The sequence below is a fragment of the Argopecten irradians genome, unplaced genomic scaffold, assembly GCF_041381155.1.
Source record: "Argopecten irradians isolate NY unplaced genomic scaffold, Ai_NY scaffold_1156, whole genome shotgun sequence".
Lineage (NCBI taxonomy): Eukaryota > Metazoa > Mollusca > Bivalvia > Pectinida > Pectinidae > Argopecten > Argopecten irradians.
Window position 1 is genome coordinate 1 of NW_027188623.1, and position 17,373 is coordinate 17,373.

Sequence of the window (17,373 nt, forward strand, 5' to 3'; positions counted from 1 at the left end):
TATATATAGATGGCGATGGATCTAAGCGTAGATTATATGGGAAGCACTATTTACCACCGATTGAATGACACCACGGCTTGAAAGTACACTGAATATTCATGACAATGATTTTGATTGACGGGTTGTTTGATTATAGATTTAGTGGTTAATTACTATATGATGAGTGCAGACATCTATTTAGAATAGTATTGAAACGTTATTTTAAGAGTTTTTGACATATAAATCTACTCACAAGTAATGATTGTAAGCGTTAAATTATGTCGATACTGGAAAGGAGTACAATCGGGAATTCATTGCATTCTGGCATGAAGTGTTGAATGTATGACCGGAACTATAAATAAGAGTACCGTTTTATATGTTAAATGTTACTTAATATTTATATATTTGTAACGCACATCTGAAATAATGATATAACAATGTTTTCAATTTAACAAAGTCATTAATTTAACCCAGAATCAAATATCACGGGTTGAATGTACACCAGATCTATATGTTATCCCTAACAGAACTTACACGGGAAATCACTTCCGGGACCACCTGTACCACACAAATCTATCACAAACATGTTCACAGCATCGTTAGGTATCATATAAAACCGTTTTTTTATTCAATAAAGACATTAATTAAGCCAAGAATCAAATACCACGGCTTAAATGTATACCAGACCTATATTATATCCTAACGGAAATTACCTGAGAAATAACTTCCGGAACCACCTGTACCACACAAATCTATCACAAACATTTTCCCAAAATCGTAAGGTATCATATACAACCGTTTTTAATTCAATAAAGACATTAATTCAGCCCACAAACAAATACCACGACTTGAATGTACACCAGACCTATATGATATCCCTAACAGAACTTACACGGGAAATCACTTCCGGGACCACCTGTACCACACAAATCTATCACAAATATGTTCACAACATCACAAGGTATCATATACAACCGTTTTTAATTCAATAAAGACATTAATTCAGCCCAGAAACAAATACCACGGCTTGAATGTACACCAGACCTGTATGATATCCCTAACAGAAGTTACACGGGAAATCACTTCCGGGACCACCTGTACCACACAAATCTATCACACATATGTTCACAACATCGCAAGGTATCATATGCAACCGTTTTTAATTCAATAAAGACATTAATTCAGCCCACAAACAAATACCACGGCTTGAATGTACACCAGACCTATATGATATCCCTAACAGAACTTACAAGGGAAATCACTTCCGGGACCACCTGTACCACACAAATCTATCACACATATGTTCACAACACAAGGTATCATATACAACCGTTTTTAATTCAATAAAGACATTAATTCAGCCACACAAAACATACCACGGCTTGAATGTACACCAGACCTAATAATCCCTAACAGAACTTACACGGGAAATCACTTCCGGGACCACCTGTACCACACAAATCTATCACACATATGTTCACAACATCGAAGGTATCATATACAACCGTTTTTAATTCAATAAAGACATTAATTCAGCCCACAAACAAATACCACGGCTTGAATGTACACCAGACCTATATGATATCCCTAACAGAACTTACACGGGAAATCACTTCCGGGACCACCTGTACCACACAAATCTATCACAAATATGTTCACAACATCGCAAGGTATCATATACAACCGTTTTTAATTCAATAAAGACATTAATTCAGCCCACAAACAAATACCACGGCTTGAATGTACACCAGACCTATATGATATCCCTAACAGAACTTAAAGGGAAATCACTTCCGGGACCACCTGTACCACACAAATCTATCACACATATGTTCACAACATCACAAGGTATCATATACAACCGTTTTTAATTCAATAAAGACATTAATTCAGCCCACAAACAAATACCACGGCTTGAATGTACACCAGACCTATATGATATCCCTAACAGAACTTACACGGGAAATCACTTCCGGGACCACCTATACCACACAAATCTATCACAAATATGTTCACAACATCGCAAGGTATCATATACAACCGTTTTTAATTCAATAAAGACATTAATTCAGCCCACAAACAAATACCACGGCTTGAATGTACACCAGACCTATATAATATCCCTAACAGAACTTAAAAGGGAAATCACTTCCGGGACCACCTGTACCACACAAATCTATCACACATATGTTCACAACATCACAAGGTATCATATACAACCGTTTTTAATTCAATAAAGACATTAATTCAGCCCACAAACAAATACCACGGCTTGAATGTACACCAGACCTATATGATATCCCTAACAGAACTTACACGGTAAATCACTTCCGGGACCACCTGTACCACACAAATCTATCACACATATGTTGACAACATCGCAAGGTATCATATACAACCGTTTTTAATTCAATAAAGACATTAATTCAGCCCACAAACAAATACCACGGCTTGAATGTACACCAGACCTATATGATATCCCTAACAGAACTTACACGGGAAATCACTTCCGGGACCACCTATACCACACAAATCTATCACACATATGTTCACAACATCACAAGGTATCATATACAACCGTTTTTAATTCAATAAAGACATTAATTCAGCCCACAAACAAATACCACGGCTTGAATGTACACCAGACCTATATGATATCCCTAACAGAACTTACACGGGAAATCACTTCCGGGACCACCTGTACCACACAAATCTATCACAAATATGTTCACAACATCGCAAGGAATCATATACAACCGTTTTTAATTCAATAAAGACATTAATTCAGCCCACAAACAAATACACGGCTTGAATGTACACCAGACCTATATGATATCCCTAACAGAACTTACAAGGGAAATCACTTCCGGGACCACCTGTACCACACAAATCTATCACAAATATGTTCACAACATCGCAAGGAATCATATACAACCGTTTTTAATTCAATAAAGACATTAATTCAGCCCACAAACAAATACCACGGCTTGAATGTACACCAGACCTATATAACATCCCTAACAGAACTTACAAGGGAAATCACTTCCGGGACCACCTGTACCACACAAATCTATCACACATATGTTCACAACATCACAAGGTATCATATACAACCGTTTTTAATTCAATAAAGACATTAATTCAGCCCACAAACAAATACCACGGCTTGAATGTACACCAGACCTATATGATATCCCTAACAGAACTTACAAGGGAAATCACTTCCGGGACCACCTGTACCACACAAATCTATCACACATATGTTCACAACATCGCAAGGTATCATATATCAATATACAACCGTTTTTAATTCAATAAAGACATTAATTCAGCCCACAAACAAATACCACGGCTTGAATGTACACCAGACCTATATGATATCCCTAACAGAACTTACAAGGGAAATCACTTCCGGGACCACCTGTACCACACAAATCTATCACAAATATGTTCACAACATCGCAAGGAATCATATACAACCGTTTTTAATTCAATAAAGACATTAATTCAGCCCAGAAACAAATACCATGGCTTGAATGTACACCAGACCTTGATCATAACCCTTAACGGAACTTACGCAGGATATCACTTCCGGGACCACCTCTACCACATCAATCTATCACAAATAAGTTTTAAGGTTTATTATTTATGTTTAAATAAATAAATGTATATAGTCTTTGTAATATAGAAGCAGCAAGTTCCTTGATTCAGAATAAACCAAGTTTAAAGTTACAGTATGCAGTATTGGCCTGACGACATATAGAAACAAGAACGAAAACCTTTATTTGTATGTACTAATAAAACAACTCGGGAGAAATTCATCACCTACACCGCACAAATATGTTCATAACATAATCAATTATGACATCAAAGTGTTTGTATTTCAATGAAGACAAACTGGAAAGCGCCAGAAATTGGGGATGTTACAATAAATAGAGATGTATACCAGAATAAGCTGAATTGAAACACCAGGGAATATTAGTAATGATGTAGTACGATTTTCGTTGTTAGATAAAGAAAATGCTAAGTCATAATGATTATGTGGCATATTTAGTTCTTTATTATTCTTCAATTCTTATATAAATTTTAACTTTATTAAGCAGTGGTTGTTATATTTTTGACATGCATTGGTGTGTAACATACATTGGATGTTCAAGCAGAGCCAATGGTGCGCGTTAGCTAGATGCTAGAACACCCAATGTATGTTACACACCAATGCATGTCAAAAATATAACAACCACTGCTTATATTTACATTTATATAGGCATTCCCGTTATAAGAAGAAAAAAAAAAAGAAAAATAAAGTATAAATATAAAAGTTATACGTTTTTATAGTGAAAAACATCATTTGATGGAACAGCCATTAATTTGGCGGGAAAGAGTTGAGTTCTCGTAACTTGTTCTTGTTGCCACTGACAACGTACTACACAATAAAATATCCTCTCTGTTGAAAATCAAAAATTATAGTAACTCCTTTTTCGATATTGCTTGAAATAGCTGTTCATAAAAAAGTTTAGTATTTAACCATAATGTAATTGTTGTGACCATATACATATGATAAAATGAATAGCAATATTTTCCAGTGCATACTGAGTAGTTGCATGATAGACAAAACAAAAATGTCTAAAAAAATACACAATTAAGAAAATTGTGACATCACAAAGGAAACCCATTATTGTTGCTCATAATAGCATTATATGATAGTTACTATACCTATAAATCTAAGAAGATGACTATACAATGTACAGTTTTTGTAAGTTTCATTACTTCATTTTAAGTTGAATGTTATTTATAAAGTTATTTGCAAATATAGAAATCAATAACACCGATCTTTTAACATGTTATTCATCACCAAAGGTTGGAACATTGAAAGGAGTACATATTGCAGACTGTGTAGCCAAGTCATCTCTACAATTTTTATATCACAATTTTACAGTGTTGTTAGTAATTTCAACTATCCATGTAAATATGGAAAAAATATAAAAAAAAAACAACAAAAAAACCCAGAATTTTACAGAACATCAAATCTGTATTACAATTAAGATTGATTTGATAAGATGTAATTCAACTGTCTGTCCATTTGAAAGAGTTTCACAGCTTATGCTTTAGAATAGATTACTTAGGATGAAATTGCATGTCCAACTTTATGGCCCGTTATGGCTCATTATCTAATGTTTAATACAACGAATAGATATATATATATATACTTGAAGATTACGATTTAAGTTTTTTGTTACACAACTTCAAAGATTTTCGCCAAGACTCTGATTCAGTCGCTTTGCAGATGGAATGCGCCGACTTCCACGAGATTGAAGACATTTCCATGACGATCCTTGAAATGGCTTCTCTGAACATTACTTGTGATATGTACAAGTCAGCATTTCTGTAAGAAACGAAAGTAAGCCTGTATTATTGTTAATTGGCGAAAGTTAGGTAGCTTGCATAGATACACCGATTGAATAAGTCGTCAAATTAATTGATTATGAGCTCCTATGATATAAGTTTTAGTAACTATACAATTCACGACTTGGGAATTTGGAATATCAGCTATGAAACCTTGTCGATTAAAATATTTATCCCACCAACCAGGACCGATTAGAGATAGGGTATTCAAAAATGGATTTAGCTTGTCTGTATGTCTGTCCGTGTGTCCATGGAAATAGTTAGTCCAGATAAATTTGCCTAAACTACTGAATAAATTTCAATGAAACTATCAAGTAATGTTTGTGCACTTTTGGTTATTAGGTTGTTTTCTTTGTTGAGTTAGGTTGCTATGGTAATGATTTCAATTGAATTTTGTAGAAACATTGTGGGGCTATGTCACTGAATTTTATTGTAACCATGTCAATTAACTAACATCGGTTTACAGTTTTTTTGTATGTTATTTTTGTTAAATTATTTACACAACAAACGTCCAATGTACAGTTTTCACATTAATTATGATGACACAGTTATTACAATTTGTTGTCAAATTGATGAAATTTTATAGAAAATTCATATCAAATTATTATACATATCAGTACTTGTGATACACATGTTCATTGCTAATAGAGAACTGAATAGCAATACCACCAGTATTTGTTTTTAATTATGTCAAAATAAATATTTTGTAAATGAAAGTGATAAAATCTACTGATATACATTGTAGGTATTCCATAGTTTTATGTGTAAGATTTAACCACAGCAAGAGGTTTGTAATGCAAATGTACATGGAATAAGACATACACAATGTACACAAACACATATTGGAATAAGTGTAAGTACAAACACAAACCCTGGTGAATCCTTTAAAAGATGTAGCAGACTGTCTCCTGCGCCGCGTATAGTTCCCCACATTGTGAAGTAGCTGCAATGTGGAAAAGGTTAGAGAACTGTTTTATATTTCTATTCATTATGAATTTAATGAATTATTTCACCAGATTGATTAAGATGCTTCGGAATGATGTAAAATGTCTAAATGTACTAGAGAGTGTAGAATTATGACACGGTAAACTTGAACAAACATAACAAAACTTCAAGTTATTGTGGCTATATAATTATACTTAAAGAATACTTACTCCTTCTCTATTTGTTTTAAAAATGTGTTCCTCAACCACATCTCCAGAGCCAGGTACAACTGTAACATCATATATATAATATTTGTAAATAATTATCCAAACTATAAGCTATTTTAATTTCTGTATGGAAGCTGGAAAAATATCCAGATGCATATTATAAATATTACATGTGATAACAAAATATGATCAATGATTATGAAATGGTTACAATGTTAGATAATACAACTGTACCAAATGCTAAATATATTTAAAAGTGGCTGGTAAAAGTGTTAAGTCATATATTATAAATGATATGAAATTAGTACTGTGATTGTATTAGGCAAATGAATGAATGCTTATACCTCAGGTTTAAATTTCTGGATGCCATATCCTCTTGTCTGTCTACATGGTCCTCTCATAAACTTATCGTGTAAAACACTGTGAAATAATATAATTGACATGAAACAAAATTTGTTAATATAAACATCAGGTATGAAGGTCGTGAAGGAAGGATACACATATACATTTAAGGATTAAAGTATATTGTACAGAAGGATAAAGTTAAGTAAGATAGGTGAGAGTGTCTTAAACTTTGCGATAACCTGAATACTATTTTGATAAGTTTACGTTTGAAATCACTTCAAAACACGAATGTTATATGTCCTGAGGTTTTCAAACAAGTCTGACATCGGTCAAGAAACATGCTTGTACAAACACAGGTAGACCTACTGTACTGTAAACATGGCATTGTAGAACATTGTATATTCATCATACGCATGGAGCATTGCCCAGAGAGATGTAACGGTTATCACATGTACATGCATAAGTGTTCAAACACTTTTATCACATGTTCCTCGATCTGTACTAAAACAATTAAAGTGTCAGATGCGAACAATCATCTATTCATTTGTGCGATTCCAAATCGCATATGACATACTAAATATATTGAAAAATGGAGTTGAGTAGCCTTTGCTTGAAATAAACGGGAGTTATACTATCAATTCACCACCAGAAGTAACTATAATGAAAAACATTTAATTTTGGCGTTGCAATGGTAAAAGTGTGCCATGAAATAGTAATAATTACCTCTTCTCCGATCCTGACGGTATGCCAGATAATGAGTTGTATATAGAAAGAATCTGTAATAAAGTTGATAGCATACAGTTAATTGCCATGGTTAAAATTGCATGAATGTAAATTCAATAGTTTACATTGGCAACAAATTGGCTTTGTTTACTTTTTTAAGTCCAAACTTTCAAATATATAAGTATTCAAGTATAACTTAATGATTGTCTGCCATACAAATTAAGTAATTGAAATGACATTTTGCAAAAGAGAACAAAAAGACATTTTATCGTATATGTAGCATGCAAAAAGTTGATAACCTAACTAAGTCTTTTCCAAAATATTATGCATCCATGTATATCAATTTGTGGTCAAGATGTAATTTAGATAGCTTTTAATAAGATAGATTTTTTTTGTTACTGTATAGTTGTATTTTTTTAAATATCAACCCATTTCAAATAATTCAGCTGAACAAAATCTTCCCATCTCTTTCGACCGGTAAGAGTAATGTTAATTGTTATCCCATTATATAGTAGGATTAGAAGGATATTCAATTTGACATATTCATACATTTTTCATTCAGGTATTTTCTGATAGCAGGTTTAAACCATGATACTCTACAAAATCTGTATTAATCGGATGAATTAAATTTGCAGCAAGAATTGGACCGCAATTCCGGTCTAATTCACACAGCAATTTCCATACATGTCAATTTACTTTGAATATTGGTGACAATACTGTTTTTATAAGGCTTGATTCAGGCTACATAACTGTAGTAAACGATTTAATAAAGCATAGTGACATGCTTACTTTTTACAGTTTTGATGTAATCATACAAAAGTGTAATTGTTACTTACACCGTTTTCAACCTCTTCATTCGAGAAAGTGCCAGGCAGCTCTAGATCCTCTTCGTTATCATCATCATCATCATCATCATTTACATCATCATCCTGTTAATGGAGAAGGTGTTTTACTCGTAATTTCATTAAGCCCTGGGTTGTAAATTATTTTGTTACCGTTGTTAGAGTATCCCTTTCATTGAAATCAGCATATGAAAGAGTGTTATTATCTTCATATGGAAAGATGTTTTGTTATCTTTCTCTATTTCTGTCTTACAAATATTTCAATAAATGATAATATTCAAACTACATTTATGGAAATATGTATGTTAAACTTAAGAAAATGAATAAAAAGATTATTTTTACCTCGAGTAATGTAAATGGAGGAGTTGATTCCAATGGTAGAACAGGAACTGCCATCTTCATGTGCCATTCATCTGTATCAGTCTTTGAAGATCAATGAAATGCATTTTAGATATATATTATGCAATGTTACAATAATTTGGCATAATTCATAGTTGTAACATTTGCAACAGTCAATGAGTATTGACTTTTTATTTATAAAAATACCTGATATATATTTCTTAAAAAGCAAATTAAAAAAAATGTTTTCCTTCATATTCTCTGCTATGATGCTGTGGTTAGAAATAATCACCATTAAGGAATTAAGCTTACAGGCAGACAGTGATTACTGTAATAATTGAAATAATAATAAACTTTATTTACTGAGGATGGATTTACATGTTAAGCCAAAGGCCTATCTACCACATGGTCCTCAAATACATGATACGCTTTACTCCACTGGTGTTGGTTTGAGATTTTGCCTACAAAATGTACCATCACTTTGCAATGACTACTGACAAGCTATATTATTTGTATTGCACGTATTTCGCAGCAGACGCTGCAATAACGGATATGCAACACATGTAAAGGTTATAAATGTTAATGCAGCTGTGTTTACCTGACATGACTGTCCGTCTTTGAAAGCATCATTGCCTGTTGTAAAAGATGTAAAATGTTTATAATGATTATTGTAAGGGGAAACGGTATTATCATATATGAAGGAATATTATGATATGTAAAAAATACTTTTGTCAGCTAAGCATTATTTTGAGCATTGTGACACAGGAATATTAATACTTTATTTGAATTATTATCACTATCTTTTTATAATATAAGTAGTCAAAGGATATATGAAAATATGATTTTTGGTGTGACAGTGTCTTTTTACCTTGAAATTGTTTCCTTTTCTTTGTTCCAACCTAGAGAGAAATCATTGAAGTATTAACGGAAACGTATTGATTTTACAATGATATCTCAATGACAGGCAACGAAGCCAAAAAACATCAAAGATAAAGTGATGTTGCCAGGCTGTGTTCACATTTAAAAGTTTGAGCCAAATCACGTATGATTAAATGATTGTTGATGCTTTTATGAAAAGCCCCTAATTCAAAATTGGAAAATACTTTTAAATACATTCTTAATGAAAAGCCTTCAAATTGCGAAGTTTCGGGTTGAAATAAATAGCTTATATTTGAGATAAGTAGTACAATGTAGTACCTGACACTCTCTACAAATGAAATGTGGCGGTTCCTGCCTTTCATCAAAACCAAGACAACCTGGATGATACCAGTCTTCGCAGCATTCACACTGCCAGTATGTTCTAAAAGTTAAATTTAGATATTTAGAGAAATATTGTCAGCAAACAGTTTCTAACATAATATGTTTGACTTATTCGACTATCATGGTATTCAATCCACATAATAATGATACCGTTATTGGATAAATATATATCATTAATTGCATGGAAATTGTATATGATTGGAAATCCAAAACATATTTCCGGTTTATTTATTGTAATTTATATTTCATCACGTGACGTGATGAAATTGAGACATCTATATACTTCACTATTACATTAATTGCTGAATTAGAAAGTCGTATAGGTGCCATTATATATTGCCTCATGCATGTTCATGTCGTCACTAGGATAATGGGAGGAAAATCTTTCCCCATCCCACACTTTGTTACTGGTGGTATATTTACCTGCCATCATTTTTTCTTTTGCAGACACAAAATGTGTAAGCATTCTTCTTTACCTTTGGGTAAACATATGAGACGCGTTTCCTCTGTCAAATATAAGACATATTGTCTTTCGTAATGAAAGAAGTAATTGACATGTACATATATAAATAATGTGGTGAAGCAATATTTCTAGAGAACTATTGTAATATCATATGTACATTGGTCATTTGAACATGGAAAGAATTTTAACACTACAATTTTGAATTATCATAATGCTGTTACGGTTTAAGTATTTGAACATTTGGTGAGTTAAATATCCAGTTTACTATAGAGATATTTATGTTAAGAATTGTAAACGAAATTAAAGTATCAATGAAACGAAAGGTAAGTCAAAAAACATTAAGGCCAGGTAAATCATAACTGTAAGTACAACACGCATGTGAAGACACATACCTTTTTACAACCTCTGTCTTGGTTTTTCCTGGTCTCATGCGACACTGTAACAAAAGACACTTTCATATGGAATTATAGTGTTATACACAGGCAATATGTCTTCAGGTAAATTTGACCTGAAAAAACCTTGACCTGAAATTGACCTGAAATTTCACATGAAATTCACCTGAAATTCAGGTCAATTTCACATGAAGATTTTTCAGGTCAATTTCAGGTCAATTTCAGGTGGAAATTGACCTGAAAAAATCTTCATGTGAATTCAGGTCAAATTCTTCACCTGAATTCAGGTCAATTTACCTGAAATTGACCTGAAATTGACCTGAAAATTTCTTCATGTGAAATTCAGGTCAATTTCAGGTCAATTTCATATGAGTTTCAGGTCAATTTCAGGTCAAGATTTTGACATGAAATGACTTTTTTGCTCTTTTCAGGTCAATTTGACCTGAAAAATTTCACCTGAAATTGACCTGAAATTGACCTAAATTTACCTGAAGACATATTGCCTGTGTACAGTGGCGTAAATCAAAGCTTTATTTGTTTTAAATTGTAGGTGTTAAATAATACGTCTTATTTCTTGTTTCCATGAAATGAATATAAGTTTACAGCGTCATTATATATAAACTTCTTTAGATTTCAGTAAAGGAGATAAATTAAGCACAGAAAAGTTTTGTCAAGCAGACAAACAGTCTTCCTACGCACTGGTTTAAATTCGATGTTTCAATATATATTTCAAAACATTCTTCATCGATTAGAAATACTTTCATCCTACGCACCTGTTTCTTTAACGGCTGGCAATTCGTCATTGACCGTGGCATTGTCTGAAGTTTCCTGTTGTTTCTCTGAAAAAAGTCAACATCATTCAATTGCACCACAATTAATTCATTAAATTTGCAAGCAATATGTTCTGACATGCTGTTCCCAATAACTACACAAATCACAGTATTGTTGATGCTTTTCCAACTTTTTAAAATCGCATGGAAAAGGACAATACAATAAATATTAGGTTTCATAACCATTGCGATTATGTGGCCGTGAGACCATTGAATTAGAATTCAGTAAAGGAGATAAATTAAGCACAGAAAAGTTTTTGTCAAGCAGACAAACAGTCTTCCTACGCACTGGTTTTTTAAATTCGATGTTTCAATATATATTTCAAAACATTCTTCATCGATTAGAAATACTTTCATCCTACGCACCTGTTTCTTTAACGGCTGGCGATTCGTCATTGACCGTGGCATTGTCTGAAGTTTCCTGTTGTTTCTCTGAAAAAAAGTCAACATCATTCAATTGCACCACCAATTAAGTCATTAAATTTGCAAGCAATATGTTCTGACATGCTGTTCCCAATAACTACACAAATCACAGTATTGTTGATGCTTTTCCAACTTTTTTAAAAATCGCATGGAAATGGACAATACACTAAATATTAGGTTTCATAACCATTGCGATTATGTGGCCGTGAGTCCATGAATAGAATTCAGTAAAGCGAGATAAATTAAGCACAGAAAAGTTTTGTCAAGCAGACAAACAGTCTTCCTACGCACTGGTTTAAATTCGATGTTTCAATATATATTTCAAAACATTCTTCATCGATTAGAAATACTTTCATCCTACGCACCTGTTTCTTTAACGGCTGGCGATTCGTCATTGACCGTGGCATTGTCTGAAGTTTCCTGTTGTTTCTCTGAAAAAAAGTCAACATCATTGAATTGCACCACAATTAAGTTCATTAAATTTGCAAGCAATATGTTCTGACATGCTGTTACCCAATAACTACACAAATCGCACTTATTATTGATGACAATACATATATATTAGTTTCATAACATTGAGATTATGTGGCCGTGAGTCCATGAAAATCGCATGGAAATGGACAAACAGTCTTCCTACGCACTGGTTTTAAACGACTAAATATTATCCGATTTGGAAATACTTTTCATACGCACCTGTTTCTTTTGAGCGATTCGTGACCGTGGCATTGTCTGAAGTTTCCGTTGTTTCTCTGAAAAAAAGTACATCATTCTGCAAGCAATTATATTGTTTGCAAGCAAAGCTATGCTGGTTATCGCATGGATGGACAATACACTACATATTTGGTTTCATAACCATATGTACGATTCGTCCGGCCGCGAGATTAATAAAATGTTTACATGTCATCGATGATAAACAACAATTAAATCTACATCATACACACTAACACAAAATCTTGACAGGAATGTGTCCGTGTTGACCGCATTACTCACCATAACCACATGTCATGATTCGCATGGCTATCCTTTTCCTTTCTTGCTGGGATGTCATTTTTGGTCCATGCTAGTTCCAAACTCTCCTTTTTAAGGAAAGTTTTCAGCAAACTGAATGTATATGCATAATGCTTATGGTTTTACTGTCAAGATATGATATAAGTCTGATGCCCAAACTCCATGCTGCTTGGTAGAGTGCATGTGTTAAATAGATAATGTGATATACAACCATATAAAATAATGTATTAAGACATTAATGACCATTGACTTTCGATGACAAATTGTTCGCAAGTGGATGAATTTGCCGAAATTAAATGAAAGCAACATAATCACATAACTACATTCCCTTGTCATTTTTATTATGTTAACAAACCAAATCATATGGAAGGATACCTAAAACATATGGCAAGCCGTTTGGTTTCTACCTATTATATACAAATATCTTTTTTCAATATAAAGGATATTATTTTTTAAACAAGAAAATGAAAACCTAAATAGAGTAGATATCATTAATTAAATACATAATATCTATATTTCAAAAGGTATATAAAATACAAACACCTTGCCATAAAAACATAAAAATTATGATGTTACTGATGTTTGACATGGTAACGTCAAATAATATTGCCATCAATATGACTGTTAAAAATATACTGTCAACGATAAACGGGTTTCCTTTTATAACTTAAAAAGGATTATGCAGAAACCCCCGAAATAAGTACACGAATAAATCAAATGTTATTTTCAGTATCAGTGTTTGCTCGTTGTTAAAGATCGAACAATTTCTATGCATGTAGGAAAAGTTTTGATAATATTTAACTTCACCTTCAAAACGTAAACGCCACAGGATACACTGTCGAACTGTTTTGAATGGGGTACAATTTGAACATCCCAAACATCTGACCTGCCAACACCTTGTCCGGCTATGAAACCACTGAAACATTAGGGATATGAAATATATGCAATTGCATATTTGTTAACAATATTTACAACATTGTTTCATTCCCAAATAAATAATGTTAATTTCCTTGTTGTTACATGCTTTAATTTTCTTGCAAATAATTAATGTACATGTGATTTTTCGAATAGGCATCGATGTCGTTATGGGAGCAAATACTTTGGCTCATCGGCTGTGCGCAGTTACGGAGATATAATTTCCCAGTTTGAAAAAATATAGTGGGTTATATGAGAAGGGGAATAGAGTCAAAACTGTTGTCAATATGAATGATACATATCTATTGATAACATGTTTTCTCGATCTTATTAGTTGGAATTTACTTTTGAAAAAAGATGAAATGAAATAATGATTATTGATTATTCTTTTATATTTACAATTGCCGCGTTGTTTCTGTATCGATAAACTAAATTTTGGAGCAAATATGTTTATTTCCCTATAACTTGAGTGCACCCATTTCGGTGCGAATGGGGGAAATACCTGAAACATTTGGCGGAACTTTCTTTGGACATTCCACACAAAATCACGTGTCGATGTTAACAAATAACACATGCACGAGGCAAAACGGAGGCATACAAATTAAACAATTTTTTAATCTGTTTTTGCTATTTGACATGAATTAAAATAACTGAACTGTAAGAACTATTTTCTTTGACGTCATAGTAAAAAGGGCGGATGAAGCTGTCAGTCAACGTTCACGCATTTTAGAGGCGCATTGCCGTTGTGCAATGTGAAACATGACGGCAAGTATAATTTTGACGGCGAATAGCACACGGTAAATTAATTGTATCTGGTGTTCTCAATGGTTTTATTCTTAAATGAAAAAATATTGTAAATATAAGCATTTAACCTCTTATTTTGTTTAGTTTACGCAATTTACCTCGTCGTGCTCCATTGAGTTTATTATCTCATAAACTAAACAAAGTAAGAGGTTTAATCCTTAAATATATATATAATGGATAAATATTGTCGTAAACCGATGTTTATGTTAGCTTTACAATTGCTTTGTATCTCGGAATCATAAATATGATTATACGAGTTCCGTTGCAACAAAAATTGTTATCACTTTTGATTGACTATTGTTATTTGTAGACAAATTGTAAAGTTTTAGATTTTCCTTTGTTTTGTTATTGAATTTACATTTTTTTAATGTTAGTTATGTCCATTTCCTTTGTATCATAAATATTTCATCGTACATATGATACATGAACACATCATGTTGACATAAGAAGGTAGGTTTCAGATGGGTGTTAATTATTCGACCACACATATTCCACACATCATGTAGGTGCCTTATAATGGACCGCCAAACCACCGATCTAAGATTCCTGCAGTTGGTAACACCCTCAATCACTTCCTGCAAGATCATGTCATACTCTATTCCTTATCCAAGAGACAATCTCGACTATATCGGTAGATGTTATATTGGTTTATGAACTTTTATGTCAATGAATATAAAACAAATAAAACAGTAAAACTATCAATAAAGACTATTTCACGTTTCACCTGATACCCGATTACGTTTTGTGGCTTTGTGCAGAAATATTATCTTCAGTGGTGATGGAACGTAAACAAATTTGTAAAATCTTCTCGCTGAAATGACGTTAGCGCGGGATATAGTCTTTTGACGTCATTCCAACACCAATACTAAAAAACGGGTACCGCTAAAAAAAAAAGTTTTCTGGGTATCACGTGGTGCGTGAATTATTCCCATTCAACATGAAAATTGACACTGTCAAAGGAAAAATATATTTTTACTACATAAATGATAATTTGTCAGTAACTGACATTAAGAAGATTTGCAATGGCTATGAGTAAATCATCCGTTTGCACAACCCCATGAATATTTCTTCTTTGACCACCTTCAATAAAAACTTGAACTTGAACATGTAAACATGCCATAACCTCATAGCTTACCACCCAGGACTGCAAAAGCCGGGATTACCAAGCAGTTTTATCCCTCACCCATAGGATTTATGTAGGTGAGTTTTCGCTGCTGTGGTTGTACGATCTAATACATACAAGAATTAATAATCAATATGAAAGCATTGAAATGGATTCTGAAGTGATAAGATGAAGATTGAAATTTTAATGACCGTAAATGTATGCTGACATTATTAGGTAACATTATATGATGTTACTATACTTACAACTAAGATACCCAGAGTGATGGCCACCCTCGTTTACAGCAGCTATGCACGCTTCATACATCAATAAATGTTCCTTTTAAATGAACAATAAAAAACTTAACGTCATGTGAATAATTAAATCTCAATTGTATATTTAACAAACAATTCTACACGAATGTGGATCTTAATTTACTGTTGGATTTATTGTTTTATAGTCTAGGTGTAGTGTTATCAACTCCAGTAACTTTTCGCAAATTATTGATTGGGTTTTGGGTCCAGTAATGATAATCTTCTGAGAGCGCATTGTGTATATTAGCGTTATTTTTACAATATTTTTGGTTTTGACATCCCTCTCCCAGTCGCTGTATTCGTGTTGCTAGGCCCCTCCCCGTTGTATTTAGTTACTTGACAGCGACGCGTCCCAAAGAACTTAAGAAATTAACTGTTTCACGAAGATTTTTAATTTCCGTTGCTCTTGCAAATAGTAATGAATTTTGGCAAGTATCAAACTAATCCGATATTTCGATCTCATTTCTCTATAAAGCAAATATAACACAAATTCTGTTGAAATCGGACAATGAATACCAATAAGATATCGCTCGGAAAACCGTTTACCCGGAACGGCCTCCGCCGCCGACGTCGAACATACAAAATGTAGTGATACCTACCTATGTGCGTTACAGGCGACACAAAAACAAAGTAGTAATATGTAAAATATTGGGGAAAAAATCACTTTCTTAAAAACAATTCCATTACTACAATATAAAACGGATCCAATGCAATTAACAAAATTGAACAATGTCCCTGTGGCCCATTGTGACAAGTTACGGTGAGTGGATAATTGGTTATCAATCACTCAAGCAATGATCATGTTTCTCATTTATCACTTGCTTTTTGTGCACAATCGGCAGAACGACATACATTATTTTTCTGCATTTTCCTGGTTTTTCCCCATTCTGGTTAAGTATTAAATTAGATTTCACAGTTGAAAAAAAAAAAAGTGCTATGTAACTTATTATATATCTTTAAACTTATACTTTCTCAATGATTTTCAAAATGACAGATTATCAAACGATATGAAGGTGACATATTCAACTGATTATTGAAATAAATTCCAATCGAGGAATGTTTCCAATGCTGTATTTATAT

The 17,373-nt window shown here is 33.0% G+C and overlaps 1 protein-coding gene across 1 annotated transcript; it reads right to left on the reverse strand.

The window, feature by feature from the left end:
* Positions 1–5,216: 5,216 nt before the first annotated feature.
* LOC138313993 (uncharacterized) lies at positions 5,217–8,596 on the reverse strand (the record flags this gene model as incomplete). The annotated part of the gene is made up of 6 exons (XM_069254206.1): positions 8,438–8,596; positions 7,602–7,654; positions 6,878–6,953; positions 6,537–6,595; positions 6,254–6,325; positions 5,217–5,362 (listed from the first exon to the last, which is right to left on the reverse strand). Coding segments are annotated over exons 3-6 (334 nt in total), but the record flags the coding sequence as incomplete, so codon positions are not given.
* Between the last annotated feature and the right edge of the window lie 8,777 nt (positions 8,597–17,373).